General features: G+C 49.7%; 1 protein-coding gene across 1 annotated transcript; it reads right to left on the bottom strand.

Moving 5' to 3' along the window:
• Nucleotides 1–9302: 9302 nt before the first annotated feature.
• PPIL1 (peptidylprolyl isomerase like 1) lies at nt 9303–15045 on the bottom strand. Its single transcript, XM_048826685.2, has 4 exons — nt 14920–15045; nt 14346–14500; nt 11571–11639; nt 9303–10628 (listed from the first exon to the last, which is right to left on the bottom strand). The coding sequence occupies exons 1-4, from the start codon at nt 14973–14975 to the stop codon at nt 10408–10410; spliced, it is 501 nt and encodes a 166-aa protein (XP_048682642.1). The 5' UTR covers nt 14976–15045; the 3' UTR covers nt 9303–10407.

Genomic DNA, 15045 nt, shown 5'->3' with positions numbered 1-15045 from the left:
GCAGGCTTGCGGGCTCTGTAGGGCAGTGTGCAATCCAGGCCTAGCAGCTAGCGGTCAGTCTGCAGCCAGCCAGCCTAGAAGAAGGTGGGCTGAGTAGGGCCTTGTGCCTTAGGGAGCAGCCTGCTTTGTCTCTCTCTGTGTTTGGGTTCTGTGAGCTATCGTTTGCAATTCCAGGGCACCAGCTCTTGTTACGTTGTAACCTTCCAGTCACAGCATTTATGTTTTTATCTAACTTCTGCATGTGTGAATGTAACACTCCTCTCCTTGCAAAGCTCCAGCCCTGGGGGAAAACTCCTTCTGATTGGCTGCAACCCCCAATGTCCCGTCTCCATGGAAAGAGCAGCCAATCAGGGCGGCTGCAGGAAGTGCTCTAACCCCATCCCAGGAGCTGACATCATTTTCATGGGAGGTGAAAGAAAGAGCTCAGCCGCTCAGCGCAGCCCTGCTCCCCCTCCCCTGCTCTGAGCAATGGGTCAGTCTGCTCCCTGCTCCCCTTCCACAAGCAATGGGTCAGTCTGCTCCCCCTCCCTGCAACACTTGGCAGGGGAAGAAGCGGGGAGGGGAGCCCGCTGCAGGAGGAGCGGGTGGGGGAGGGGGACACAGAATGAATGAGTTGGGGGCAGGGAGGAGCTGGCGGCTCTGCCCCATCAGGCAGCAGTGAGAGCTGGGGTGGAGGGCACATCCCCTTACGCTGTGCAAGAGGGAGCTGGTGACGCTTGTTGCCCCAACACCCAGCGGGCAGGGGGCAGTTCATTAATCCAAACACAGTGTTGTCTTTTTTAAAAAAATGCAAGATTCTAGGGCCAAGCTCATGATCGTTAGGGGGGGTCACATGGGGGCTGCCTGATCCTGTGTGCAGTGCACCAGCTGGGCCCACCACAGCTACACGCCCCAGCATGGCCTGCTCCAGCGAGGTCCCTATGGCGTCTACACGTCCCAGCATGCCCTGCTCCAGCACAGTCCTTATGGCATCTACACGTCCCAGCATGGCCTGCTCCAGCGAGGTCCCTATGGCGTCTACACGTCCCAGCATGCCCTGCTCCAGCACGGTCCCTATGGCGTCTACACGTCCCAGCATGGCCTGCTCCAGCGAGGTCCCTATGGCGTCTACACGTCCCAGCATGCCCTGCTCCAGCACGGTCCCTATGGCGTCTACACGTCCAGCATGCCCTGCTCCAGCGGGGTCCCTATGGCGTCTACACGTCCAGCATGCCCTGCTCCAGCGAGGTCCCTATGGCGTCTACACGTCCCAGCATGGCCCCTATGGAGGCTACATGTCCCAGCACACTCTGCTCCATCTTCCTTAAGTAGCCTGGCCGCAGTTCAGGCTTGCTCCTCCTCACAGCCAGGCCGGGGCTTGTCCCCATGGCAGAGAAAGCACTGCTGCCCTGTTAGCCCCTGGGCCGTGCTTGGGCTGGTCCAGCTAGGAGGGCTCAGGAATTAGTCCCTGGGCAAGTTTGCCAGACACCCAGCCTGGGCCCTTTGCCCCACTCTCCTCTCTGCAGTGCTGTCCCCTGGGCCCCTGCAGTCCTCATCCCCAGCACAGCAGCTGTGGAGTGACGCTGGCCCCTCGAGGGCACATTTGAGACTGACTGTATGCCCAGGTGTTTCAGCTATTTGTGAGCCATGCCGCGGCTCTGCCTGTGCCGGGCTCCATAGACAAAGCTGCTCCGATCTCGAGCTGTGGGCTCCTTCCCCTGCTCCTCCCTACCGTCTGCTACATTTTAGTGAATGGGGTGCCCGGAAAGGAGCCAGCTCAACAGCCCTGGAGACCAAAGGCCTCTGACTACTCACCCCTAGGGCAGCCTTCGCAGCCCTGCCCAGCAGGGACCCCCTTGCCACAGCCCCCGGGGCCACTTGGCTGAGACTGCCAAGAGAAGGGCTGCTTGGTGTCGCTGCCGCTGGCTCTGTGATGTGTCCGGGGAAGAAAAGCAGGGATTCACATGCTGGGTCATTAGAGGAAGAGGCCTGGGAAGCCTGTACCTGTACCTCTGGGGCCAGAAGAAACCTGTGCAACATGGACACAGGGCAACAAAGAGATGCAGAATAAAACCACCAGCTGAGAAATGCTGTGCAGCAGGCAGTGACTCTGGAGCTGATGATGTAGACGCCCAAACCATCTGGATCAGGGGTTGGCAAACTGACTTTGCACCATTCTGATGGGAAGCCTGGCACGTCTCCCTAGGCCAGTGACTTGGATTATGGCTGTGCAGGGGTGGCTGAAGTGGATGTCTTCAAAATATGATGGGGTGTTAGTTTGCTGTGGGACTGTTTATCAATGACACTTTTACTGTTACTGCTAGACTTCTGAAATGATTTTTTATTCTACAATATAATCAGCCTAGGTGAAGGTTTCCTATTGAACATTTTATTAGGCATTTATGAATTTTATCATTTAAATTTCCCTTTCAAGCTGTTTGGGATGTTGCTAGCTAGAGATAAGAGTTTAAATAGATTTAGATAATCCTCATTAATTATTTTCTCTCTAAAACTGGGGTTAGAATAAATTAAACCATTTAAGCAGTGGTACAAACAGCTGCAGGAGGAGGAATCTTTCGTTTACAATGTCATGTTTTTCAAGTAATGCACTGAGTACTACTCACTGAGCGTGACTTGCATTACTCTTTTGTTTCAGGGTCCAGGTTAGACAGAAAGGGGTTATGCAATGTCTACAACTTCAGAGGCACTTACTGGCCCCACCAAACACACATCTGTTATTTTTTTTAAAAGACTTTTTTCCATCATCCGTAGTTTTACAGGATGAGTTCATAATCAGGACCAGCAAATTCCAATAAGATTCCAGCTGAAAGATTGCTTGGTTCATTTATAAACAAATTCTCCCTTTCAATTTGTTCAGAACAAACTTTTCCATGACATAGTTCAATCATTAGAACCAGGCTGTGCTCCACCTGGCAGAACAGACACTGCTGGAAGGTTGCAGGATACAGCGCATGAGAAGGAAATTGCATCACTGCAAAAACCTTTTACAGGAAACTGGTTACGCTGAGTGTTGATGGGTGGCGCCACCTCACAATGATCCAGTAATATCTGCTTGTGCGACAACAGAAGGTGCGGCTGTCTGTGTTACAGAAAAAATGGATGCATCATGAACTGCCCATACAGCAGAATACTGAGACCAGTGGTTCTCAACCCATTTACCATTGTGTGCAGCCTATGCCGCTCTCTAAGCATTACATGGGCCACATCAGCACAATATACACACTACCTTTATGACCCGGAAGATGTCACATGGGCTGCAGCTATGTGCTGATTGGGCCACAAGTGGCCCACGGGCTGAGAACCACAGACTTAGAAGAAGTAGCAGTAAAAGCTATAACAAACTATGAACACTCAAGTGTCAAGTGCATAGCTTTGTCAAAGACAATGTTGCAAATGTAGCAAAGATAAGAAATGTAGAAGATAAATGGAACTTGCAGTGCTCATTAGATGCCTCTTTTAGCCAAAGACTAAAATACAAGTCCAGGAACAAAGGAAAATGTTGAAATTGCCAAATACTTCCATAACAAGCGCCTTGCTTTTGCGTCACTGAAAGGAGCAGGCAAATCCAACCTCATTCTCCTGAGAGGTGGACAACGGAATTCAGGGGGTGACTGTTTTGAGTTAGTTTGTAAGAACTGGCCTATTTTGATGATAATTTGTGAAGAAAATTATGACCAAATGAATGAAACTATCACAGACAAAGTAGCCACCATCAGACTAAAGAGAAATGTAGGTGTTGGGCCCAATATAATGAAACCTATTTCCACAGCCTTAGACAAACTGCCGAAAGATTGCTGCTATAGGGTGGATGCTGCCGAAATTTGGAAAAAACTTCAAGGGACATTGAAGAAATACCCACCAACACAGGTAAATTGCAGGTAGATGGATCACGCACTTACTCCACCTCATTTCCTTGCCAATATTCTCAACCCAAAGCACCAGAGTAGATGCTGCTGCTATGACATGGGCATATAATCAGCCGTCAATCGTAGCAACCACAATAAATCTCAGGCTGGAGGTGAACCGTTCAAGCAGTATATGTTTGCTCATGTTTTAAAGAAAATCACACCACTGAACAGGTGGAAGTCACTAGCTCAGCACCTGAAACTGGAGTTTGTTGATGTGCTAAACCAGCTTTTCACAACAGTAGCTCTTGTGCAGGCACAGAAAGAATATTTTCTTCATTTGGACTAATTGACTCCAAGTTGAGAAATCAATTGAGACTTGAAAAGGCAGGAAAACTTGTCCCTCTTCCAGTCTATGAATAAAAATTAGGAGGGACAGCATGAGATCTACTTGATTTAAAAGTTTGAAGGCCAGCCTAAGTTACTTAGGAGACTTGTCTCATTTTCGGGAAATGTAGGTGAGTAGGAATGTAAGCTCCAGTCACTTTCATTTGGGCATATTTAAAAATTTTCCCAGGTTGACCTGAAATAATCAGTTTAATTCACTGATTACAGTTAATCCCTCTGTTCCTTTAATAAATCATTTAGTTGGAAATGTGAAACATGTTTGGATAAGAGAAATGTATGTAGGTTGATTTGTTTAATAAAAATAAATATCATATTCTCTTTTGAGTGTTTAAATCCTAATTACCATCCTAATGCAGCTTGACAAATTGTAAGCAAAAGGTTAATTAGTAAATAAGCAATACCTCATTCACCACTTTCTAACATACTAAAAATGTACAATTAATAAGAATCTGAAAATATTAAGTTATGTAATTGCTTAACTAAATGTATATCGTTATAGTATACCCTCCTAGTTAGCTAAAAGGTGTGCTAAGTCTAGTGTCAAGGCTCTATGTAGTTGTAAATCAACATGGTTTAATGGTTACATCAACCAATGAGAATACCCCTTTCTTCAGAAAAGAACTGAAGGACAAATGCAAAAGACGATTAAAATCAATTATTTAAATTGAGGCTTTCCACTTGGTGATTTAAATCAAGCCAGCCTTCTGCATAGCGATGGCTAGAACAACCCCTGAAATTCTGCAGTGGCTCGGAGGCTGCGTTACAGACAGAGGAATCATAGAATATCAGGGTTGGAAGAGACCTCAGGAGGTCATCTAGTCCAACCCCCTGCTCAAAGCAGGACCAATCCCCAACTAAATCATCCCAGACAGGGCTTTCTCAAGCCTCAGCTTAAAAACTTCTAAGGAAGGAGATTCCACCACCTCCCGAGGTAACGCATTCCAGTGTTTCACCACCCTCCTAGTGAAAAAGTTTTTCTTAATATCCAACCTAAATCTCCCCCATTGCAACTTGAGACCATTACTCCTTGTTCTGTCATCTGCTACCACTGAGAACAGTCTAGAGCCATCCTCTTCGGAACCCCCTTCCAGGTAGTTGAAAGCAGCTATCAAATCCCCCCTCATTCTTCTCTTCCATAGACTAAACATCCCCAGTTCCCTCAGCCTCTCCTCATAAGATGTGTTCCAGTCCCCTAATCATTTTTGTTGCCCTCCGCTGGACTTTTTCCAATTTTTCCACATCCTTCTTGTAGTGTGGGGCCCAAAACTGGACACAGTACTCCAGATGAGGCCTCACCAGTGTCGAATAAAGGGGAACGATTATGTCCCTCGATCTGCTGGCAATGCTCCTACTTATACATCCCAAAATGCCATTGGCCTTCTTGGCAACAAGGGCACACTGTTGACTCATATCCAGCTTCTCGTCCACTGTCACCCCAGGTCCTTTTCTGCAGAACTGCTGCCGAGCCATTTGGTCCCTAGACTGTAGCGGTGCATGGGATTCTTCTGTCCTAAGTGCAGGACTCTGCACTTGTCCTTGTTGAACCTCATCAGATTTCTTTTGGCCCAAACCTCCAATTTGTCTAGGGCCCTCTGTATCCTATCCCTCCCCTCCAGCGTATCTACCTCTCCTCCCAGTTTAGTGTCATCCGCAAACTTGCTGAGGGTGCAATCCACACCATCCTCCAGATCATTTATGAAGATATTGAACAAAACCGGCCCTAGGACCGACCCTTGGGGAACTCCACTTGATCCCGGCTGCCAACTAGACATGGAGCCATTGATCACTCCCCGTTGAGCCCGACAATCTAGCCAACTTTCTATCCACCTTATAGTTCATTCATCCAGCCCATACTTCTTTAACTTGCTGGCAAGAATACTGTGGGAGACAGTGTCAAAAGCTTTGCTAAAGTCAAGGAACAATACATCCACTGCTTTCCCTTCATCCACAGAACCAGTTACCTCGTCATAGAAGTCAATTAGATTAGTCAGGCATGACTTGCCCTTGGTGAATCCATGCTGACTGTTCCTGATCACTTTCCTCTCCTCTAAGTGCTTCAGAATTGATTCCTTGACGACCTGCTCCATGATTTTTCCAGGGACTGAGGTGAGGCTGACTGGCCTGTAGTTCCCAGGATCCTCCTCCTTCCCTTTTTTAAAGATGGGCACTACATTAGCCTTTTTCCAGTCGTCCGGGACTTCCCCCGATCGCCATGAGTTTTCAAAGATAATGGCCAACGGCTCTGCAATCACATCCGCCAACTCCTTTAGCACTCTTGGATGCAATGCATCCGGCCCCATAGACTTGTGCTCGTCCAGCTTTTCTAAATAGTCCCGAACCACTTCTTTCTTCACAGAGGGCTGGGCACCTCCTCCCCATGCTGTGCTGCCCAGTGCAGTAGTCTGGGAGCTGACTGGGAACTTGAGACCATTGCTCCTTGTTCTGTCATCTGCCACCACTGAGAACAGCCGAGCTCCTTCCTCTTTGGAACCCCCCTTCAGGTAGTTGAAGGCTGCTATCAAATCCCCCCTCACTCTTCTCTTCTGCAGACTAAATAAGCCAAGTTTCCTCAGACTCTCCTCATAAGTCATGTGCCCCAGCCCCCTGATCATTTTCGTTGCCCTCCGCTGGACTCTCTCCAATTTGTCCACACCCTTTCTATAGTAGGGGGCCCAAAACTGGAAGCAATAGAATCATAGAACTGGAAGAGACCTCGAGATGTCATCTAGTCCAGTCCCCTGCACTCAAGGCAGGACTAAGTATTATCTAAACCATCCTGCTCTTAAAAATCCCCGATGTCTAACCTGCTCTTAAAAATCGCCAATGATGGAGATTCCACAACCTCCCTGGGCAATTTATTCCAGTGCTTAACCACCCTGACAGTTAGGAAGTTTTTCCTGATGTCCAACCTAAACCGCCCTTGCTGCAACTTAAGCCCATTGCTTCTTGTCCTATCCTTAGAGGTTAAGAAGAACAATTTTTCTCCCTCCTCCTTGTAACAACCTTTTATGTACTTGAAAACTGTTATGTCCCCCCTCAGTCTTCTCTTCTCCAGACTAAACAAACCCAATGTTTTCAATCTTCCCTTATAGGTCATGTTTTCTAGACCTTTAATCTTTTTTGTTGCTCTTCTCTGGACTTTCTCCAAACCTTTCCTGAAATGTGGTGCCGAGAACTGGATACTCCAGTTGAGGCCTTATCAGCGCGGAGTAGAGTGGAATAATTACTTCTCGTGTCTTGCTTACAATACTCCTGCTAATACATCCCAGAATGAGATTTGCTTTTTTTGCAACAGTGTTACACTGTTGACTCATATTTAGCTTGTGGTCCACTATGATCCCCAGATCCCTTTCTGCAGTACTCCTTCCTAGGCAGTCATTTCTCATTTTGTATGTGTGCTACTGATTGTTCCTTCCTAAGTGGAGTACTTTGCATTTGTCCTTATTGAATTTCATCCTATTTACTTCAGTTCATCCAGATCATTTTGAATTTTAATCCTATCCTCCAAAGCACTTGTAACCTCCCAGCTTGGAATCATCCACATCCAAGTGTACTCCCAGCTTGGAATCATCCACATCCAAGTGTACTCTCTATGCCATTATCTAAATCACTGATGAAGATATTAAACAGAACCACACCCAGAACCGATCCCTGAGGGACCCCACTCATTAGGCCCTTCCAGCATGACTGCAAACCACTGATAACTACTCTCTGGGAATGATTTTCCAACCAGTTATGCAAGCACCGCATAGTAGCTCCATTTAGATTGTATTTCCCTAGTTTGTTTATGAGAAGGTAATGCGAGATAGTATCAAAAGCCTTACTAAAGTCAAGATATACCACATCTACCGCTCCTGCCATCGACAAGGCTTGTTACCCTGTCAAAGAAAGCTATCACATTGGTTTGACATGATTTGTTCTTGACAAATGCATGCTGACTGTTACTTATCACCTCATTCTCTTCAAAGTGTTTGCAAATTGATTTCTTAATTATTTGCTCCATTATCTTTCCAGATACAGAAGTTAAACTGACTGGTCTGTAATTCCCAGGGTTGTCCTTATTTCCCTTTTTATAGCTGGGCACTGTATTCCCCCTTTTCTAGTCTTCTGGAATGTCTCCAGATGTCTCCAATACTCCAGATGTGGCCTCACCAGTGCTGAATAGCTTCCTGGCAACAAGGGCACACTGTTGACTCATATCCAGCTTCTTGTCCACTGTAATCCTCAGGTCCTTTTCTACAGAACTGCTGCTTAGCGGTCCCTGATCTGTAGCAGTGCATGGGATTCTTCCTTCCTAAGTGCAGGATTCTGCACTTGTCTTTGTTGAACCTCATTAGATTTCTTTTGTCCCAATCCTCCAATTTGTCTAAGTCACTCTGGACCCTATCCCTACCCTCCAACATATCTACCTCTCCCCCAGTTTAGTGTCATCTGTGAACTTGCTGAAGGTGCAATCCATCCCACCACCCAGATCATTAATGAAGATGTTGAACAAAAACCGATCCCAGGACCAACCCTTGAGGCACTCCGCTTGATACCAGCTGCCAACGAGACATCGGGTCGTTCAAGGAGTCACATACATTTGCAGGGTACCACAGGTGAGTGGAGAAATTTCTTCCGAGCAACCAGTTCCCTACAGGAGTCACCTTTGCACACCCAGTGAAACCAGACACCCCTCTACCTAGTTAGCATTTCCAGGGCCAGAGATCATAGCAGCAGTGAACTTGCCTCAGCCTACTCCAGCTAGTGTAAGAGCAGTCCCCTTGAAACAAACCAGTCATTGTTTGCTTACCTGCCTCTCTTCAGGAGACTGCTGTCCCCCCAGTAGAGAAGCTCTTCAATCAGAGGCCCTGGAAGCTATTAAGTTTTGCCAGCAGATAAGCACACAGCAGGAGATGCTTTCAGTGACATTTGAGGCAGATCCTGAAAGCCTTATTTCAGCGGGAATGTTCTTCCACTTTAAAAGAAGTTGTATTAAAGCAATGGAGTTGCAGGTCCATTGACGCTGTTGACTCCTGCTTCACATCAGCAGCCATGTTCTCTACAGAATGCATTTCAGACCTTTATTTTAAGAAAATCCATGTATTACAAAGAGTATACAAGAGCACACTGGTCTCACAAGCATGCACACACCTGTCTTCCTGCAACAAGGAGCTGTAAGGGGGGACTGAATTAGATTTCACAGAAACTCAATTCTCTGAGAGAGGGGGATTCAGTATCCCCATCCTAGAGGCCATGGAAGAGTCTGCACTTCTCCAGGAACCTGTAGATTCTCCTTACAAGTTAATTCTAAAAATGAATGACATTTAAGGTAGCCCCACCTGCTGTAGTAGACTCTTGGGAGCTGGAGAAAAAGTTCCCACTGCCTGTTCTCCTAGTCCAGTTTGGCACATTAATCATGTTCCACTGTACTCTTGATTCAAATGATCCTATAGATTAACATGGCCTTTTGGTTGCCTTGTGGAAAAATAAGAAAGTCACTGATTGCCCAGCTCGCAGAGCACGTTAAAGGGGATGTCATCAAGCTGGCTAGGCCCAACGTTTACCAATAAATGTCAGACTCTCCTGATTAGAATCTTCCTTAACTCAACATGCCAACTTCCTCACCCTCAAAGGAGAGGGTGCTGCAACCCTGTTATTGCTCCTTTGCTGCTGAGACCCAAGAGCCATCCTGCACACTGGATTGCCGTGCAGTTGTGAGCATGCATGGCGTGCCAGCCATGTGCTCTGTGGGGCCTTTGCATGAGACAGTTCCCAGAACAGACAGCAGAGGGGTGGCATGGTGGGTACTTGCACCCTGGGCATACCAACCAAAACAGGGCTCAGCAGGGGTGATTTCAGGCCACGAGGTTTTGACAAGAGACCCTTTCCCCAGCATGGCAGGAGGCAGCTCAGGGAAACAGCACTGCTAGCACTCTCAAAAAGAATCCGGTTCACTTTAGTTCCTGGGCAAACTAATTGTAGATATTTTTAAATCCACTTTACTTAAAAAAAAAAAGAGAACAAAAGCTTTGCCTCAAATAGATTGTAAAGCAGGTAAACGTTGGGCCTAAGCCACTGGCTTGCATTCCCTGGAATGACAGGACAATCCCATGGGGGATAAAGGATTTAACACATGGGAGTGGCCAACACATTAACTGCAGAGAACTCTGGTCTAACCCGATGGGTAAGCCTTCAGAATCTTCACATCATCGACTGGGCGATCTTGGGCATTTGTCTCCACCATGCCCACTCTGTTCACCATCCCGATCCCCTGGCAAACACGGCCAAAGATAGTGTGCTTCCCATCGAGCCATTGGGTTGGTGCCAAGGTTATAAAGAACTGACTGCCATTTGTGTCTGGGCCGGCGTTAGCCATGGCAAGGATTCCTGCACCTTTGAAAGAAAGGGTACGAGTTAGTAACCTGCCCTTAGACTGATAATCTGAAGCCAGTTTCAGTTAAAAACCAAACCAAACCCAAAAAACAGATCAGACTCTTCCTAAGCCAATTACTTCTGGTAGCAACTAAGGATCCAGTCACATGGCTTAATTACCAGAATCAAACATGAATTTAAATACAGCAAAAAGCTTCTTACAGTTACTCTCTACTCCTGTTAAACATCCTTTGTGTGCTCAGCTAGGGTAATTTTGATTAAGTGAGACTCCCATACTGTGATTTGTTTCCATACGGACTCCAGTGCATTGTAACTCCTGTATAAACAACAGAAGGGGGCCCAAGAGCCCTCGCATTTGAGGTCTTTAAGAGCTGAATTATAATATAAGAACAGTTTAGCTGTGCTACACAGGAAGCCTATCGCCACACTGCACTCCCAGCCGAATTCGGAACATTGTGTTTGTAACAACCCAGCCAACCTTTACCTTAATTCACAGAAATAATTTTAAGGAGGCAAACATATCATTCAGCCCTCGGGATTTGTGATTTAGCACAAGGAGTTCTGCTGATGTTAGACCACTGATTAACTATTCTTGGGAAGAGACTACTTAGCTGAAAACAGGACAGCTGCAGCATTAACTCTGCAGGCTTAGGGGTCATAGCTCCTTGATTCCATTCGTTTAAAGAGGAGAGGCTACCATGTTACTGTTTATTTGTCCGCATGGCGACCCTAGTTAGTAGTTACTTTTTCATTTCCTGCCAACAGTCTCTTTAATGCTTAATTTGTCATTAAGAGCTACCAAACCTGCAGCCCTCACTCTACCCAGACTCCCAATGACTTCTGCATAAGGACAGTGGGACTGAGCCCTAAATTGGTGCTATGCCCAACCTGCAAGGTTAACAAAACAAAAACACCCACACAAGTCCATCAAATGGCACTTACCTGTAAATTTTAGTTCTGGATGAAGTTCATCTTCAAACTGCTTCCCATAGATGGATGCACCCCCTCTGCCTGCCCAGCAGAGAAAAGCAGATATGTCAGTTCGGAAAGCCATGGTACCCATTCAGAACTACTCTCACCGTCATACAAGTGCCAGCCAACAGTCTAAGAAATGGGCTTTGATCAATTCTATTGCCGACGTGTGATGCTCAGCAATAAAGACTAGGGAGACAGACATGCATAAATTATCAGCCAGCACAGGAACAGTGGGGTGGCCAATGACTAAGAACATACAAACAGCCAGACTGGATGAGACTAATGGGCCATCTAGCCCAGTATCCTGTCTTCCAACAGTGGCTGGTGCCAGATGCTTCAGAGGGAATGAACAGAACAGGGCAATTATCAAGTGATCCATCCCATCATCCAGTCCCCGTGTCTGGCAGTCAGAGGTTTAGAGATAACAAGAGCCCATCTTGGCTAATAGCCATTGAAGAACCTGTTCTCCATGAACTGATCTAATTCTTTTTTGAATCCTGTTATACTTTTGGCCTTCACAACATTCCCTGGCAACAAGTTCCACAGGCTGACTGTGCGTTGTGTGAAGGACTACTTCCTTTTGTTTGTCTTGAAATTAACAGGCAGCAGGTTTATCAGGTGACCCCTGGTTCTTATGTCATGTGAAGGGGTAAACAACACACCCCTGGTCACTCTCTCCACCCCCGTCGTGATGGTGCAGACCTCGATCACAGGCCCCGCGTCGTCTCTTCTCCACGCTGAACAGTCCCAGTCTTTTTAATCTCTCCTCACACAGAAGCTGTTCCGTGCCCCTCATTGTTTCTGTTGCCTTTCTAATGTATCTTTTTTAAGATGGGGCGACCAGAGCTGCATTGCACTGTTCAAGGACTGGGTGTACCATGGATTTATATTGTGGCATTCTGATATTTACTGTCTCAATAAGAACAGAGTAGTACTCATGTTGTAGGAACCTGCAAGTCTAGAAACTGGGACCACTGTGGTTAGAGGCCGCTGCCGCTTTCACATTGCCACTGGGCACTTACGCTGCTTCCAGGTAACGTATCTAATAAGGCTCCGATGGCCATAGAATCGAAGCATCTCACAATCTGTAATATATTTAACCTCACACCCTCCGGGAGGTAGGGCTGTACTATTAGTTACATTTTACAGATGGGGAACTGAGACCCAGAACAACTAAGGCTATATCTACGCTAATGGTAGCATGTGGAGCAGGGGTAGGCAACCTATGGCACACGTGCCAAAGATTGCCACTGAAAGTCAGCTTGCGTGCTCTCACACTCCCTGGGTCCTGACCACCAGTCCCAGGGGCTCCACTGTTGGCCTGAGGTACCAGCTGCTGGCCCTCTGCCAGCCAGAGTTCCGTCCACCAGCCCCGCTCAGCCTGCTGCCAGCCCCAGGTCACGGCCACCAGTCCCAGGGGCTCTGCTGCTGGCCTGGGGTTCCGTCTGCCGGCCCCGCTCAGCCTGCTGCCAGCCCCAGGTCACGGCCACCGGTCCCAGGGCCTCTGCTGCCAGCCGGGGTTCCGTCTGCCGGCCCCCTCAGCCCACAGCTGGGCCCAGGTCCAGGGGGCTCTGCTGCTGGCCTGGAGTACCGGCCGCCAGCCCCCTGCCAGCTGGGGTTCCGGCCACCGGCCCCACTCAGCCCACTGCCAGCCCCGGGTCCCGGCCACCGGTCCGGGGGGCTCTGCTGCTGGCCTGGGGTCCCAGCCACCGGCCCTGCTCAGCCTCTTGACGACGCCAGGTCCCGGCCGCCAGCCCGGGGCTCTGCTTCCGGCCGCCGGCCCGGGGCTCTGCTCCCGGCCCCAGGTGTGGCCCTCTGGCCCCAGCCAGGGGCAGTGAAGGGTGCAGACAGGGCCAAGAGTGGGAGCAGCTCAGCATGGATCACATGGATTCTTATTACTGGCACGCAAAACCTTAAATTAGAGTGAATAAATGAAGACTCGGCACAACACTTCTGAAAGGTTGCAGACCCCTGGTGTAGAGTATAGGCATGACACATCGAGTTGCACACTACACTGAAAGGCTCTGGCAGCAGGGAAAGGCTCCAGCAGCTCCTCCCTGCCAGAGCCTTTTCCCCACTGCCTCCCCCCAACAAAGCCTTTTCTCCGCTGCTGGAATCTTTCACTGCAATGGGGAAAGACTCTGGCAGTGGGAGGCAGCAGCAGGACACGACAGGGCTGAAAATACCAGTGTCAAGGTGGGAGGCCCTGCTTGGGGATTTAGACAGCATGTAGGGTTTATGCCCTGGGGCTTCAGGCACGTCAGACACTCTACTCTACTTGCCTAAGCTGTGCCTCACCATCTACACTCCTGTTTATACCCAGGCTAGCTGGACGTACTGTATCTGTACTCTACATGTAGCCTTAAGTGTAGGCTGACAACCTAAGTGACTTGGTTGGTGTCATACAAGAAATCTTTATGGGTGCAGGGAATTGAACCTGGGTTTCCCCAAGTCTCATATTAGTGTCCTGAACACTGGGCCATCCTTCCTCTTTGCTTTCCACCTCGTTCAGCCCTCTGGCCTCCCTGGGATGGACAGCCCTGGGGGCCACAGGCGAGGGCACAGGCGGGAGCGGGAAGTGTCACCACACGCGAGGATTACACACAGGCTTCCTTGAGGTCTGCTCGCGCCCCCTAACAAGGGGCTTTCGCTCCCACAGACACTCGCGCGCCCTGCGCCCGTGAAGCGCCGACGGGGCTCCCAGCGGGTACCCAGCCCAGCCGTTTCCACTGGGCGCCTTACCTGTGCCGGTGGGATCGCCCCCTTGGATCATGAAGTCTTTAATGATCCTGTGGAACTTTGTGCCGTTGTAATAACCGCGCCTGGCTAATTCCGCGAAGTTCTTACAGGTCTTGGGCGCGTGTTTCCAGTAGAGCTCCAGCGCCAGGGTGCCCATGCTGCGGGAGGGAGGGGGGGGGGAGACCGACAGGGCTCAGGGGCTGCCCAGCGCCGGGAGCTGCGGAGCGGCGACCCGACCCACCGGCAGGCCCTGGGAGCCCGGCGTCCGGCCGCCCTGCGGGGCCGCCCTCAGAGCCCGGGGACTCGCCCCCGCCCCGGCGCGGGGATCACCCCCGGGCGGACACGGCCCCGCCGCCGGGCTCCGGGGGGGCTCCCCACGCGGGACACCCCGCAGCTGCCCCCGCCAGAGGCCGGCGGGGACGGGCACGGGCCCTGCTCTGACCCCGGACGCGGCCCCCTCCGGCGGCCAGCCTGCGAGGCGCCGCGCGGGGCCCGGGACCCGCCCGCTGGGCCGAGCGGAGAGACCCGGGCGCCCCGCGCCGCGCCGGGAGAACGGGGGCTCCCATCGGCCTCTTACGTGGTCTCCATGGAGACAGCGGGCGGCTGCCAGGAGTCGGGGGGCACCGCGGCCATGCTGCTCCCACGCCGGAAACACTCCGCCGGGGGGAACAGCAGCGTGTTACGCACTTCCTGCGTCACAGCC

This window comes from Caretta caretta, chromosome 21 (assembly GCF_965140235.1).
Source record: "Caretta caretta isolate rCarCar2 chromosome 21, rCarCar1.hap1, whole genome shotgun sequence".
NCBI lineage: Eukaryota > Metazoa > Chordata > Testudines > Cheloniidae > Caretta > Caretta caretta.
This window is presented reverse-complemented; position numbering and strand designations above follow the sequence as displayed.

Bases quoted from the DNA above. Each gene is read 5' to 3' on its own strand.
- PPIL1 (XM_048826685.2), bottom strand. From the start codon at position 14,975: ATGGCCGCGGTGCCCCCCGACTCCTGGCAGCCGCCCGCTGTCTCCATG. The intron at 11,640-14,345 runs GTAAGGCGCCCA...TCTGCTGGGCAG, and splicing joins GGGCGATCCCACCGGCACAG to GCAGAGGGGGTGCATCCATC. The intron at 10,629-11,570 runs GTAAGTGCCATT...TTTCTTTCAAAG, and splicing joins TCCAGAACTAAAATTTACAG to GTGCAGGAATCCTTGCCATG.